Consider the following 16,861-nt stretch of genomic DNA (forward strand, 5'->3'; position numbering starts at 1 on the left):
TTGGAAAATACGTTGATTACATGGCAAACCATGAACTTGTTCTAAATGACCACCTCCACACGGCCACTTAAAAAGGGATCCATTTGTCAAGCCATTCCAGTACATAGCATCTTCTAGATCACTAGTGCAAAGACAGAGTGTGGCCCTGCAGTTCTGCTACTGAAGTGCTTTAGGACACATGCTGGCATTTCGTTTGCAGCTCTGTTAGTTTATTTGCTGGTCTCCATTGCCTCTATTCTTTGCAAAGATGTATCCTAATGGGAAAGGCCCAAATCCAGCGCTTTCTCAAGACTACCAGGGTCTGCCCAAGTAGAATTCATGCCAGTTCTACGGAGTTCAATCTCCTCTGCTTTACATACTATTGAAAACCACATGGCATTAAGATGGCTCTGGTCACAACTATTGCATCAAACACATCTTAATTGTGACAAAGAATATTTCCCATCATTATTTTCACATTCAGGCGAAATATTATAAACTGCATGGAGTACCTTCTTATACATTCATGTGCTTGCAGTGCGATGCACAAAGATTTCTGAATCCTGCAATTAACTACTTCAATGTTTTAATGGCAAACAATTTAAGTGCTAACAACGGAAATGCTAAAGGACAAAATAATTCAAGTATATTTGAGGAGTGAACAGTTTGTTACCGGTTCTTAACGTGTGGAAATTTTAGATAATCAATTAACAATCTGTTCTTACTGCATGAAGTAGTCCGCATACGACTTATTTTAGAGTCAATTGCTATGGAGGAAATTCCAGAAGCTTCTTCCAACTGCTTATTAAAAAGGTAATGGTATCTATTGCTAATTGGGTTTAACAAACAGAATTTCCATCGTATTGCCTACTTCAGTGGTACTTAACCTTTTGGCTTCTGTGGACCCCCACTTAATCCTTACTGGCATACAATGCATGATTTAACTTCGCTAATCGTGACCCGTCAGTGAATAGGCCTCCATGCACAAGAGTAGTTGATAGAAACTAACCCTTCGAAATATAATTAGCAAAAACATCACAAGACTTTAAAAAACAGAGAGCATTCCTTTCTTTTAATAAAAGCGAAGATACCAAACTAGGACTCAAAATGCTTTACAGAGCTATGTGCCCCAGGCATAAACTAAACTGCCAAGATTTCAGTTCAGAATGTACGAAACAAAGAAATAACTTTCTCTATCTTAATCCTTTTACAGACATTAGTGCGGTTCCTTACATACAGGAAATAAGCTTGACAAACACCCCCTCTCTTCAAATACAAATTAATGTGTAACCAACCAGTCCGAATAAAAGATTTTTGCATTCTAATGGTTTAAAATACAACCGGATTTACAGCTCCCATCGGAAAATTGAAATTCACATATAGAACACCTGGTCCAACAGGCAGCTGCAAGGACAGCAGGAGAGACGAAGTTCACAGACAGATAAAAGCACGAGAGTTCCTTTCGAGCAGCAGAGAAGTGCCAACTTCACGCGAATGACTAATCAGTCCTTAAATTACTGTGCTGCATATTTGTGTGCTGTTGATAGAATGTTCCTTGTTTTTAGTTTTAGTTGATTGTCTTCCCGTTTAATATTATTCATCTCAAGTCGTGCATAATTACTTGGCGAGCACAAAAGAAGGTTGTTATTGAGGCCTTCACCCTTTCCGCTGAAGGGCTTACATCAACCAGGGCTAGGGCGCATCAGGAGACTGACAATCCTGTAAGCATGGCACTGTTGTAATATTTAAAATAAAAGCAATTTGTTTAGTCATCCAAAAGGAGCGTCCTGACCACCAAAAAGAACTTAAGAACACCGGATCTACTTATCAAAGAGAAGCAAGTTTGCCTCAATGGTCCGCAGTTTCATAATCAGTAGGATACTCACCAGGGGAAAGAAGATTCTATGTCAAGACCGGAGGCAAGGATTCTGCATCATCTTTCTGCCCTTTAGCAATGAACGGCCATTCCCAAGTTCACTTTTCAAACAAACCACATTCCCAAGAAACCAGGGGAAAACGTTGAACAATAACAAAGTAACCAAAAGTCCACCAGTCACTGGCCACTGTCTATTAGAACCCCTTCTGCCAACTCTTCCTCCTTGGCTGCTCATGGAAAGGCTAGGCCAATCTCCAACCCGAGCTTAGCTGCGCTTGATTACTGTTTGGTTTATGTATGGTGGTGACATTACTATTTGAGATTGGGAGAGCCACCGAGCCAGCTGTTTCAGCATCGTGCGGTAATGTCCCTTTGGACCATGCATTGAGGGGTGGTGAGAGCCCGTTCAATAGGTGGCATTGCTGGAGTGGCAGCCGAGGTCTGTACTTTGCTCTTCGTTGACCACCCAGGGGCAACGTTGGTCAAGGAGTGGCCTTCACCTAGCCCATCACACATAGCGGAGTGGCACTAAACTTACATTGTTTGCTCAGCAATAGACGTTGGAGGCTGTCGTTCAACTTGAAATCTCCTTATCCGCTCTCCAAGACACTGCAAAGGCGGTACTGTTGACACACACAATCCCAGACTTGGGAAGCAGAGCGTGGACAGCCTTTTGAACAAAAGGGCAAGTTAGAAGTTTGGTGCCACAGCCCTCTATATTTTTTTCATTGGTACTCAGGTATTTTGTTTTCTACTACCCACTTGGCCTCCTTCCAGGACGAAGAATATTTTCAGTGTCAGGAGGGGAGTAGAAATGGCCTCCAGCAAGGTATCCTCTCCCAGGTGAAATGAAATGATGAATTGCTCAGGAAGTTCTCAGGGGCCTTAAAACTATGAATGACCAACTGTTACAATAAACAGCGAGGCTCCCTGAACCAGGGAAATAGGAGGAGAATAAGGGGCAGCAGCAAGGTTCTAGGCCAAGGAAGGCTAATATAGCGCATGATGCATGGCGCTTGGAGAAATAGGACAAGCTAAGGCAGGTGTTTACAAAAAGTACAAGCGCTTTAATTTGTAAACTCCTCCCATGAGGCTGTAAAATCAGAGGCAAAAGACAACTTGATTGTCCCAGGCTCTGATCCATGGACTGGGTCCTTAAAAAAAACAAAAAACTGAAGGCAGGACAAGTGATGACGATGCTACGTCCAAAGATGAACAGGTTTGTATGCAACCCTGGCATCAAGGAGCTCCTTAAGCTGGAGGGCCTGATGAAGAGAATAATTTGTACATGTTCCAACCCGGCCATCTTTACCACCCAATCTTCTTAGTGGGTTCCAATTAAAAAAGTTGCAGATTATGTGGTGAGGAAGACCAGACAGCCACTGAACAAAGAGGTCAAGGCTAGATTCAGGGTGCCGTGTCCTAGAACGTCCCTTAAGGGTAAAGTACCATCTTCCTTGAAAACAGACACCAAGATGTGCAAATTTTCAGCGAAATACATAAAGGATCACAAAAAGGGGATAGCCCACTCATGGAAAGCCTGCCAAGACAAAGTCATGAACATGGTGCGGACACTCACTAAGATCCTAATGCTGGCAGAAAAATCAAAATCTTCAGGGAAACTTACTCAAGTAGATATCATCTCAGTCTGGGGCCAACAGGAGGTCTGCAGGTTAGGGAATGCCAACTCTTTCAACTCAGAGGTGGATTAAGGTGGATGTGAAGTTGGTGCATTTGGCCACTTTGGAGGCCAGCCTTATTGCACAAGGATTCCTCTTTGGGAATTCTTTGATTAAGAAACTGAGTACATTTGTGTCAAACTCCCCAGCTCCAGATAAGGTTTAGAAAGTGATAACAAAATTATTTGGGAGACGATAAGGAAGATTTCCCCAGGGCCTTAAGATGCAGGGTATGCTCTTTGTTTCAGCTATGTCCCCTTTGAGGAAAGAACAGGCAAAACAATACATGTCATGACAGATGGCAGTCTGGGACATTTTTCCAGTCAAGAGGCAAGCCAGGGGAAAATGGCAGAGGAAGTTGCACAGATGGAGCGATGGTAAAGATGGAGCGATGGTAAAGAGTAACAATATTTCCCTTCTAAGGTTTTGGGGGATGGGGGACAGGGGTGGTTCTTGATAGACTCACTGGAGGCCAATCTACGTTTACTGGCAAAGAAGTTTGCAAGGATAAAAAAGGAACTTAGTAAATCAATCAGGAGAGACAGAATATCCCTGAGGCAGCATAGTGGGCATTCCATTGTCCTCCATTTCAGGACCCCCTCCTTTACAGGAGTTCGCAAAGGCTGAGGGCCTCACATATCTGAAGGGGAGGGAAATATTCAGAATTAGTAAGACTCTCCATGGCAGCAAAGACAGATTAAGTGTTGGCTCATGGAAGCATGAGAAGGATAGGCAATCTTAGGTTCAGTTCCAGATGGATAACGTGACAAGATCGGATGGCAACCGTTGGGAATGTGGGAGAAAGATTTGGAGAAGCCTCAACTTAGGGGTGGGGGAGATGGACGGCTTCAGAACTGAAGCTTCACATCAACTTCTGCAGTCACTTGAGGGATCTTTCGTGATCACATTTATTACATAGTAAAAGGTGTCTTGTTGCGTACGTCTGAAGATGAATCATGTGTCAGCAGTGAGATAGCAGCATGTAGGAGGCACAAAATCCAAGAACTTTAAAGAACTGATGGAGAACTTCTGGCCCTTTTGCCTGGAAAGGCAGATCTTTTTAATGGCAGAGAATCTTCCAGAGGCAGAATGCTGAGGTAGACTTGATGGATGTAAGCAAATGGAAGCTAGATTACAATTTGTTCTTGCATTGATTCAGAACAGGGGTCTTGTGAGACAGACCTCTTTGCTTACAGATTAAATAAACAGATTCCAAGTTACTTTAATTGGAGACCGGGCCTTGAGGTGAATGCGGTGGATATCTTCCTACGCAAGAGAACAAATAGATACCCTCACAATTCAGGAGTTATCAGAATGGTATCCAATACCTAACATGTCACCTAAGTGGAGGAACAAGGCATGGTTTCTGACTTTACTGGAGTGGTTATTGGACTTTGTTCTTACTTGCCTCTGCAGAGATCTCGTTGCATTGCAGGGGTCAGTCTCATCTTTTGGAGATAGCGAGTTCTACAAGGTTGCTGGAATGTAAGATTACAGGGGATGCTGGAAGATCCAGGACCTTTCAAAGTTTGCTACAGGCCTCATCCAACATGTTTGGCAGAAGGAACTGTGAAAAGGGATCGACCAGCATGGGGAAAATGGTTACATTGGTGTGTGGAGGGACCTTGTTTCAATGGAGGCTTGAATTGTTTATATCTTTAATCAGTGTAATTAGGTCTGGCATACAGGATAGTAAACATATTTATATCAGTGATTTCTGCTGGACATTGTCCAGTGACTGACTTCCAGCTGTGGGAGCACCTACTGTAATTAAGTTACTAAGTTTAGAACCTTGAAGCCTAGATATTCCATTCTGCGGGTTGTTAATAAGGTCTTGAATCTGCTACTGTCCAGGGATGATAATGAGTTTCTGTCCCACAAAGAACTTTTTTCTAAGTTAGCTATATTATGATGTTTGTTTGGCTTCATGTAGAAGGGTGTATGATGTTAGAGCATTGGACAATTCAGGACGGACATTTACCCCGGATCGGGTTACCTTCACTTTGACAGGAAGACATTACCGGTTATACATGAAGCTTGTGTAAATGTGTGAAGTTTTGTAGAGCACTCAAAAAGGGTTGCAATGACTTCAAAGGCTCTCTCTCTCAGGGTGGCAGTTAGGAAGAAATTATGAGTGGGCAGACTGGTCGGCAGATTAGACATTAAAACATTTTTCATTTTAAACACACTGACTAATCTGAATCGTTAGTCCTAAATAAGCTTTAAACATGCATAATCCTCACCTAACATAGAATATAACATTTTCTAGCTATCAAGATGGAAAGTTTAGATTCTATTAAGGTTATGGAGGCAAGTAGTAGTATCCAACCTGTAGATCTTTGGTCTGAAGATCTGACCCTTCCAGTGGATACTATGGTTTGAGAGTACGTAATCAAACTTCTGGTTCAATTGAAGATGGTTGGAACGGAAAGATTGACAGCTATGATCATGGAATAAATCAAATGTTTGTAATGATTGACAATTATTTACATTAATTTATGGAACACTATGGAACAGTGGGGTAACATTCTTTTCTCTTGGGTACTGATCAGAAGAATGAACAGTAAAACGTATGACAAAAGTGATAACCTCACATGACAAAAGAGAAGGGGGAGATTACAGCAGAGATTACATAAGGGATTATAATGCACAGTGACTAGAATAGATGGACTTTTAGTTACTTTGCAACTGCTGTTAAACTTTTACCCTAGTTTCTTGGGAAATGTAGTTAATGTTTAAATAAGAAAAGTGATCTTGGGAATGACTGCCCATTATTAAAATGAAGAAGGATATAGCATAATCAGCGCTTCTGTATCATTAACAGAATCAAACTTTTCGTTGAATGGATATCAAATTTTATATTTTCACACACCTGGCAGGAATGGGTGACAAGAACCCACAGGTGCTAAAGGGTAGGAGTTGGGGTGTCCTGAAGGAATGCAAAACCTATACATATGCCAAGATAATCAACTGCAGCTGTTGGCAGGAAAAGACGAGGTGAACATGTATAAAACTGTGGCATCTTAGCTATACAGAACCGTTTACTAATATTTCCAGCAATACCTCCAATTTCTAAATTTACTGAAATCATGTAACCAATTTGAAAGGTTCTCTGTACTAGGGATCCTGCAAGTCATCTTGGAGTTGATTAACCTTATAAATTAACTTGATTTTGGCCTCATTCCTCTATATTGTCCTGGAAATGCCCTGCGTTATTCTCTAGAGACCGCACTGGGGGCCATCTGAGACAGCGGCATACAGCTCAGATGAAGAGAAAGGCCAGCAGTAGGTTTGCCCTGGACTCTGCAATAACCATGGTAGGAAGGAAGAAGAGAAAAGACAATTTTCTGATGATTTGAGACGATACATGATGAGAAGAGGCTACTGCGTCGTGAGAGCAGGTAACTCGGAGGTCTGTAGTAATGCCATGCTAGTATTTAGTGGGGATGATCGATAAGAGTTTCAGTTCAGCAGAAGGCTGGCTCCAGTTTGGGAATTGCAAGCCAATTTCACCTATACAGCCAATCACACACTGCTCACTCATCTATACAGCCTCTCAACACAGCGACACATTCAACCATGCAAGCACTCACACACCCACACAATGACTTGCATACCCATTCACACATCTGCTCACTCACTCATATATCCATTCACAGACACTTCCTCTACAATACAGCCACTCACACACCAACTCGCTTAAATAAACACCCGCTTAAACAGTCACTCACTCGACCATACAGCTACGCATACATGGTGAGATGAGGCTACTGCGTCGTGAGTAGGCAACCCTGAGGTCTGTAGTAATGCTATGTTGGCAGTTAGTGGGGATGATTGTCAAGAGTTTAAGTTTAGCAGAAGGTTGACTCAAGTCTGGGATTTGCAACCCATTTTCGCTTCCTACATCCTCCTCTGATCCCCTTTTAATGAGCATAGTCTCTCTTCCCACTATAATGCTGGGTACCTGGCTGATGTCTTGTATCATACACAAGCATTTATTTCTGGAACAGAAATACACCATCCACCTTTCCTAAAGTTAAACATTTTGCCCATTGCAGCAATGTATCTCATGCACTATGAATCAAGCCAGTTCCAGACACTTCACGGACATGTTCCACAGTGCATGAAATTTAGAAGAATAAACTATAAAATAGTGCTTCGAAGCAATAAGCACTTATTTGGGATAGCTGGTCGCACATGACTGGGACAAAGTCTAAAGTTCAAGCCGACAGCAAAGGGGCGCAGACCTGATACATGAACCCAGTGAGGTCCTCTAAACAGAAGTACCTTAACCCTGATTACAACAACGAAGATGGGGGAGAGGTGTTCAGTAAAGCAATGCTTCCATGACGATCCCACAGTTGACATGATGCATTGATTTTCTACACGCAACAGCAGCGATGCGTCTGGTTCTGAGGAAATGCACCAGTTCTAAGATGTGGTGGGTCCGACTGTGATACACCGGATGTCTCCATACAGTACAGGCAATGTGTCTATCTTCTCAATGCACTTGCGGCAATGTATTGGTTTTTCTCATACACCCACTCTTAGCCCCATACGACCTCTTGAACGCTCAGTCACACACCCACATAACCACTCACATACCCATTCACAGTTCTATACATGTACTCACACAATCACCCATTCATCCATCCATAAAGCCAGATACCCACCCACTCATACAGCCACTCACACAACTACTCTCACCCACAAAGCTACTCATACAACCATTTACCAAAACTGCCACTCAGAGCCACACACTCACCCATACAGCTACTCACACACCCACGTATTCACCTATAAGCCACTCACACACCCGCTCACTCACCCATACAGTGACTCAATCACCCATGCAAGCACTCACACACCCACCCACTTACATCATACCCATTCACATATCCATGTAAGGACTCGCACATCCGCTCACTCACCCATACAGCCATTTACATAGACACTTTACAATACAGCTAATCGTACACCAACTCACTTAACCAAACACCCACTCAAACAGCCACTCACTCATACCACCACTTACACAGCCAGTCTTTCACTCATACAGCCAGACACCCACTTACTCACCCATACAGCCACTGACACACCCACTCACTCACCAATACAGTCACTCACAGCCACTCACTCACCCACACAGCTACTCACACACCTACGTATACACCGACTCACACACCCAAACAGGCACTTAAACACCCACTCACACAGATGCACACAGCCACTCACATAATATAAGTTACAAATAGTATCACTCATTAGCAGTACAGAAAGTATACTATGTTAACTTTTGCAGTACCTTGGCATATATGTTTAACACTCAAACTTTTAGAAAACACTCACAATCACTGAATGATGTCTTCAGCGATCTCATCAGATGTCATTTGAGATTTCATGAGTAATGTCACTGGTCATGTCATGAGTGATGTAATATGTGAGGTCATAAGCAGTGCATTGCGAGGGTGTAAGTTGTAGTTAGATCAGGTAACTATAACTGCTTTATGTCACTGGTTTTGTATGAGTGAAATGTGAGCCAAACTATAACATCTCTGTAACCTTTGTTTTTTTCAGTGAATATATAGATATATATGCAAGTTTTGTATGATGGAAATTACCTGTAAAATCTGTGCAACAACCAATAAGAAGTTTAAAAATACATTAATAGATTGCACAAGCAATAAAGACATTACAAGTGATCGACTTACGCTGCAATAAAAGGCTATCCTGCTGAACAAGAGCTAGATATTAACAAACGTTATCTCCTCTTTGACAAGTGAAGGGGAGAACTGATCTTGTAACGTCTAGTGGTGGCAGACAAATAAATAGTGGTGGGGACCGGGTTAGAGTTGGAATGTCACTGGTCTCAGTCTACAACTTGCTGTGAACAGTATGGAATATACAGAGTGTATAAAAAGTGATTTGCACTATACAAGTTTCCAATTACACATTTTACAGATCTGGAGCAAGCTGACTGAACTTGGATCGAATACATACAGGCCAAAATAGCCAGAAACCAAAATGGGCCTAATAAACGGACAGAGGGTACAAGCACCCTCATGAATGTTCTACATTTGATGTAACGTCTGGAAGTTGGCTTGGGGGGTAGGAACAGCCCTGGAAAAACATATGTAACAGATTACAGAAACTTTGATTCTTCACGGGGTGGAAGTGCATGTATGGGGGAATTTTGGGTTATTTCAAAGTTAGCAATAAGGTGTGATTTTGAAATTATGGGCAGAATGTACTGGCCATGTGCCTCTTCATGTTTGAGTGGTAGGTTGCTCAAAACTAAGATATGTAAAAAAAAAAAAAAATTTAAAAAAAATTGTCGGTTGCACACAGATTTTAGTCATAATTGAATTAAAACAAAGAGCCCTCTCACCAGTTAGCATAAATGAATACATTCCTGAACTACGTCGAACTTTGAGAACAAATCTATAATGATAAAAAACACGTAACGCTAAACATCTAATCTCCATTACTACTAACTTATTTTAATAACAGGACAAGCCAAGTCCTGAAATTGTCACCAAAGTTAAGACAGCTTCACAACTGTGCGAGTGAAATTGAATACAGAATGAAAGCCATGCTTCATAAAGTTTGTCAAACAACAGCCTATTTCCCATACTTCTTTTGGTGCCTCCAACATTAGCAGTCCATACGCTTATAAAGACAGGAATAACCGTAACGCAAGGCTAAATGATTCAACTGCGTTTTCCTAAGTTCTTCCACAATTTAACAGTTTTCCAAAAAACAATACTACACATTCTATGCATACTATACTGGAAACTATAGATTTGTGAATTGCTCCACAGTTCCCATTAACAGTGGTCAAAAATTAGATATATAATGGCAGATTCTGAGCAAACCAAATAATTATGAAAAAATTGGCAGCTGAACAAATTATCTCTGCAAATGTACTTTACAACACTCATGAAGAAGCAAACTAGGTTATTCAGTACTTAGAAGCAGACATTGTTCGATAGGCAATATTAATCTTCATGTGAACCACTGGACAATTACATTTAATTAGGACAGCACCAATTCACTAGGATTGCCAAACCAGTACTGCTTTACTCACCCAGTATCTCCTAAACCATGAAGGAAGATCACCTACAACAAAAAGGGAGAATAAGTAAGATCTATATCGCATCCCAGCCTGCCAATCATACAAAACAAAACCGATTCAAACAGAACAAATGAAGCATCTTCATTATGAACTTGGCTCCCCCACTGAACAAATTGTATCAATATGCTCCTATACAAGGTATCTGAATTTGGTCATAAGAACAAGTTACTTACCTTTGGTAACGCCTTATCTGGTAGAGACTCCATCTAGCTGGAGATTCCTTACCTTAGAATGTTCCCCATGCATCAGACTGGATGCAGAAATGTTTGAGCAGTACCCCTGTACACCAGTAGGTAGAGCCATTCGGCTCTGTGTCGCCCACACTGGATGTGACTTGCGCTGTGCCTATATCATAATGCAGAGCACTATCCATTGTGAGATGGCCCGTTTCTGCACTACCTTTCCTTTCTTAGCTCCACCATGGCCTGCAAAGAATTGATAGTCTACCCATAACTCTTGAGCGATCAGTGTAGAATGACAATACTCTTTTTGGGTCCATACAGAGGAGTCTCTCTTCTGTAGAAAGAGGAGACATAGCAGAGAAGGTAGGCACGGTAATAGTTAGGCCTACATCAGAGGGTGTAAAAACATTCAGAAGAAAGGATGCACAGGTCCGCAGATCTGGATAAAAGGTGGTATAAGTAGGTTGTACAGAGAGGGCCTCTATTCCAGTGAACTACAGGCCCTCTCTGTACAACCTCCTAATAAGGGTAAGGCCACTAGAAAGGAAGTTTTAATAGCCAGCAAACAAATTGGGAAGTTCTGTAAAGGCTCAATAGGAGTGCACATGAGGAAGGTAGGGATCAGATCAAAATCCTACTGAGGTACAATGAATGGTCTGGGGGTAAAAATGTGCAGTAGTCCTTTCAGAAACTAAGTCACAACAGGTAACTTGAATAAAGAAGGTTGGACTGGCAACCACAAATATGCCGAAATAGCAGACAGATAACCTTTAACAGTGTCCATAACAGAGCCCTGCTGGGCCAAAAAAGAACAAATAGAAATACTTTGGATAAGAGTGCAGAAATGGAGCCAATGCTTCTGGATGCACACCATGCCACAAATTTGGCCCATTGGCGGGTGTATACAGTCTTTGTGGAAGGACACCTGGGTGACAGAATAACGTCAGACTTCAGAAAAAAAGGTAAAAAGCTGTCAACTGTCACCATTGAATCGCCAAGCATGAAGGGTGCGCAGGTTCATGTGCAAAACCATCTCCTGCTGCTGCAACAGAAAATCCTCCCGAAGGGGCAGCCTGATCAGAGGACCAACGCTCAAGTACAGAAGCTTAGATACCACACTCTCTATGCCCAATGCAGTGCCATAAGAATAACTTCGGCCTGGCCGTTCCTGATCTTCTGAAGAACTCTGGGCAGCAAGTCTATCAGCGGAAAGGCGTACAGGAGTTCCATAGTAACACAATGTAGAGAGGGAGTGTTAGAAATTGGATTTTTGGTCGGCTAGGGCATGTGCCAAAGTCGGGCAGAAACCACCACTCTAGTCAGGATAAGGGAGTTACACTCCTAAAATAACCAGTTAACTTCCTTGGTAGCTTGGCACGAGCAGTCAGGCTTATCTTCGAGGCAGTGTGTAAAGCATTTGCACATAACCAACAGTAATACAGTGTAAGCGCTACAAAAGGACAGCACACCAGTTTAGAAAAATATCCAATATTTTTATATACTTAAGACAACACCAAAAACGATAAAAATTCACAATACAGTACTTAAAAATCTTCGGTTATCAAAATAGGCTTGAAAAATAGTTCCTTGATGTCGATAGCTCAGTCCGGGGCTATCACGGCATCGTGAGCAAACAAATCCAAACAGTTCTGGCTGACCGCGGCGTCACGGGCCAGCTACAGTGTCGGGAAGACCCGCAAACAGTACCTTTTAGAAATGCAGGCCATCAGCGATCTCTCGTTGAGCTTCCGGAAGCACGGCGTCCACAGGCGTCTATTCCGGAGGTCGGTGCAGGAGTCGCCAGGGCCCTCAAAGTCACACACGTTGCAGATCGATCTCTTCTCTGTTTATGTCAGGAGTGCTGGCGTCGGCAGGCGTCGGGTGCTGCGGTGCGACATTCTGTGCCCTCAGGTCGCGGTGCGAGCAGCGGCTCGGTGACAGCGTCAGATGGCATCGTCGGTGAGACCAGGGTCGTGGTGCGAAGTGAATGCGGTGCTTGTCGCGGTGCTGGCAGGTTGCGGTGCAAGCAGCCGCGTAGTCGTTGCTGAAGCGCTGTCGTCGGCTGACCAACTGGAGTCAATGGCTCCGGGGTCGGTAGGCCAAGGCTGCGGTGCGGGATGAGAGCGGTGCTTTGTGTAGCTTTACGAGCGGTGCCCTCAAACCGCGGTGCAAGCAGCGGCGTCGATTTCGGCGTGGAGCGTCGTCGTCAGGGATACCAAAGCGTCATCGTGATGCGAGGTGGTGCGGAGTGCGGGGCTCACAGGTCGCGGTGCGAGCAGCGGCGAGGTGGCAGCATCAGCAGGCGTCATTGGTGAGACCAGGGTCGCGGTGCGGCGTTGCGACAGTACCCTCTGCGGTGCTTTCAGGACACAGAGTCAGCAGCGCCGACGAGTTCCTTTTTCTTCTGTTGCAGCACACAACACACAGTCCCCAGTGCTGAGGGCAGAAGAGCTTCAAGTCTTTGATGTTCCTGAGACTTCTTGAACAGGGGGCAAGCTCTACCTCAAGCCTTTGGAGAAACTCACAAAAGTAGATTGCAGAAAGTCCAGTCCAGTCCTTTCACTGGCCAAGACAGAAGCAGCCACTGCAGGTCAACACAGCAAGGCACACAGCAATGTGGTAGTTCCTCCTCACAGGTTCTCCAGCTCTTCTTCTTGGCAGTCTTCATGGTTCAAAAGAGTCCCAAAGTTCTGAGGTCTGGGCCCCAATATTTATATCCCAAAATCCTTTGATCTCTTAGGCAGAGAGTGTCTGTGCCCAGCCAGAACTAGTTCCGCCTTCTCTGGTGTGGCTTACTGGCAGGAGGTGGAGACAGCATGGTCAGGGGCAGACCAGGTCCTTTGAGGTGCAAGGAAATCTCCTCCACCTTCCCCAAATGCAGCCCAGGCCTTTTCAGCCCTTTTCTGACCAACCTAGACTATCTGGAGCCACTCCTGCTCCCCAGTCTTCGGTCATCCAAAACCCAGACAGGCAATCCACATTCCATCAGAGGCACACAGGATGACCTACTTTCTAAAAGTGGTAGTTTCAAACACAGAATGTAAAAATCACCTTCACGAAAAGGTGAATCTTTCGATTCTGAGTTCAGGCATACTAAACTTTATTTTCCTACCTAATTTCCCGGGCCAATTATGTTTATAAGATGTTATAAACAAACTCCCCATTCTGTCCTATGGGGACAGGTAACCTTGCAATGGCGAAAAACGATATTGGCCGTAATTCACTATCAGGACATGCCACACACACCAGGGCATGTCCTACTTTTCACATACACTGCACCCGGCCCACAGGGGTACCTTGGGCCTACCTTAGGGGTGGCTGACATGTAAGAAAAGAGAAGGTGAGGGTGCACTGGCCAAGTCGACATGGCATTTACAAATTGCGCGCAGACTCCGCAATGGTGGGTCCGAGTTACCTTTTCAGGGCTACTCACATGGGTGGCACTATCAGTGCTGCAGGCCCACTAGTAGCATTTGATTCACAGGCCCTGGCACATTCAGTGCACTTTACCAGGGACTAACAGGTAAATCGATATCCAATCATGGAAACATCAATCCATAACACAATTTACCACAGGAGCACTTGCACTTTACCACTTATCAGCAGTGAGAAAGTGCGCAGACACACTATGCCAGCAAACACAATGTCAAAACTGTGAGGTCAGAAAGCAAAAACTCAGGGGAAACACGCCAAAAGATGCCAAGTCTTACAGGGAAGGACAGGGAGCAATTAACGAGAGAATAAAGGTCCAGCACCAGTGCTCCCAAGAATGAATGTCAAACACAATGGATGCTAGGTGTTCCTAAAGGGGGAGAACTCTTCAACCAATTGTAGTTGAGAGTTAGTGTTGTCGTAGTGTCCAAAAGTGAGACCATTGGGATCTAGGTGAAGGTGGGGGAATTCCTCCTTTTGGAATTAGTGCCCTCACACACCCTTCCGGGTGTCGTGCTTCATCATCGGGCTGGCTCCTTGTGGGGGTGGTGCTGCTGTTCCCCATGGGCCCCACAAGAGGGCTCTTTATCGGAGATCTTTTGAAGGAGGTGCCGCAGGAGGGGTGTGGTGTGGTGTGGTGTGGTTTGGTGTGGTGTATGTGTGTGTGTGGGTGTGTGTGTGTAAAATTACCTAACCAATACCAGAGCACAATTTTATTCAAGGGTCCGGAAGGTAAGGTTAAAAAAGCTAGGGACTGGAGCCTATCCTTAAAACAAATATGTAGGAGGTATAAGTATACTCACGCTGCTCTCAGTCCGTGAAAGTGGTGTGAAAGTGCAGTGTGGTCAACATGTTTCGCGCATCTGTTGGGTCCCTAATGGATCCCAGTGTGCTTCTTCAGGACCGTGAAAGACAATATAAAAAGTGGGAGTCAGGGAAAGACACCCTGTAATCCCACCCTACTTATAATAAGGTCAAGTGCGTCTTAGCGCTAGGAGATACGTATTGTCCATGTTCTAGTACTCCCAACCTGGTGGAGACAGAGAAAAGACAGAAAAAAATACCAAACATAGAAATTAAAAATCATTCAATATGAGCATTAGCTGAAGGTTGTAATGCCATAGTCGTGGATCATGGCCACACGATACTACGGAGCATGCTCAATGTAACATGCCATAGTATTTGTGATCAGGCACTTATGTGCGTAGCAGTGGTCTGCAGGCAATTGCGGCCAGTGTGAAAGTATTTTCCCACAGGCAGTTGTGTCACCATATAGCAGCGATATAATGGTGACATGTAATAGCATGCATGCATCATTTGTGGACAATCAGGCTGTACACAGGATAAAGATGACAATATCAATGAAAGGCAGCGATGCTAGTGGTAGACCGTTACCGTATACTGATATCAAGCGCTGCGTGGTCTATATAACCCTCCGGTAAACATGTGCTCAAAGCAATACATGGACTAGTGACTGAGGAATCATGAGGACTGGAGTCTCTGTCAAGGTACTGCGATTACATGCAAGTGTGCTAATCGTGAATGTCAAAACAATATATACAACCAGACCGGTAGCGGCTGGTTAGGGTGGTCAAAGCAACGATGGCAGAGTGGAAAGGTGAATAAAGGTGCTGGTACAGCACATACAATGCGCAGCTTGGTGAAATATCGTGGCAGAGGAATATCGCCTACCTCTCTGTAAGTAAGGATGGGCCACGCCGGCGAATGCTTCGGCTGCAAAGAGATAAAAGCTAAAAGTGTGAGAGAGGAAAGGTGGCTCCGTTAGCCCGTAAGTTACATAATTTAAAAATGGGGTAAATTTACCTGTGTCCGTAAGCAGGAGCAGCCAGAGCATACTCACAGTGTGCCTCTTGCTTGACAGCCTGATTACCTGCCCTACCAATCAGGATCGCCGGTGGCGTGTGGAAGTATCGGCTGTCTAGTTATAGCCCGGAGACTTCCTGAGAATGGCATTAGCGGTGTGGGCGTGTCCCATTACGTGAGTCACATATGGAGAGGTAGCAGGTAACTATGGCAGCCATGATGAAAAGGGGTGTATAGACTTGGATAAGGCAGTGTACATATCTAAAGCATCATAAAAAGAGTGAGGTCAACTGGTAACACATTCCAGAAAATGACAGATAGGCTGTGTCACCGAACTTGCTAAGGCAAGAAGTGTTATTTGAATAATGTAATGTGTATGCGAAAAGTCAATGGTCTTGTGAGTACCCCAGTGGGGCATCGTAGGCAGGTACTATTGGTAGCTCATATTGGTGTCGTGCTCGACTTGCCTAGATATCATATTAATATGACAGCAGCGCCACCCCCATGAGGAGCCAGCACGATGATGAAGCACAACACACGCAAAGGTGTGTGAGGGCACCAATTCCAAAAGGAGGAATTCCCCCACCTTCTTCTAGATCCCACCGGTCTCACTTTGAGACTACGACAACACTATCTCTCAACTACAATTGGTTGAAGAGTTCTCCCCCTTTAGGAACAGCTACCATCCATTGTGTTTGACGTTCATTCTTGTGAGCACTGGTGCTGGACCTTTTTTCTCTTTTTAATTGCTCCC

General features: G+C 44.0%; 1 protein-coding gene across 1 annotated transcript in view; it reads right to left on the reverse strand.

Annotated features, from left to right (window-relative positions):
* The window catches only part of LYPLA1 (lysophospholipase 1), a 305,618-nt gene that overhangs the window by 194,681 nt on the left and 94,076 nt on the right, over window positions 1-16,861 (reverse strand). The window contains exon 2 of the mRNA XM_085605626.1: window positions 10,622-10,653. Within this exon, the coding sequence (XP_085461752.1) occupies window positions 10,622-10,653 (32 nt within the window). The remainder of the gene's footprint in view (window positions 1-10,621; window positions 10,654-16,861) is intronic.

The sequence above is a fragment of the Triturus cristatus genome, chromosome 5_1 (genome assembly GCF_964204655.1).
Source record: "Triturus cristatus chromosome 5_1, aTriCri1.1, whole genome shotgun sequence".
NCBI classification, from domain to species: domain Eukaryota; kingdom Metazoa; phylum Chordata; class Amphibia; order Caudata; family Salamandridae; genus Triturus; species Triturus cristatus.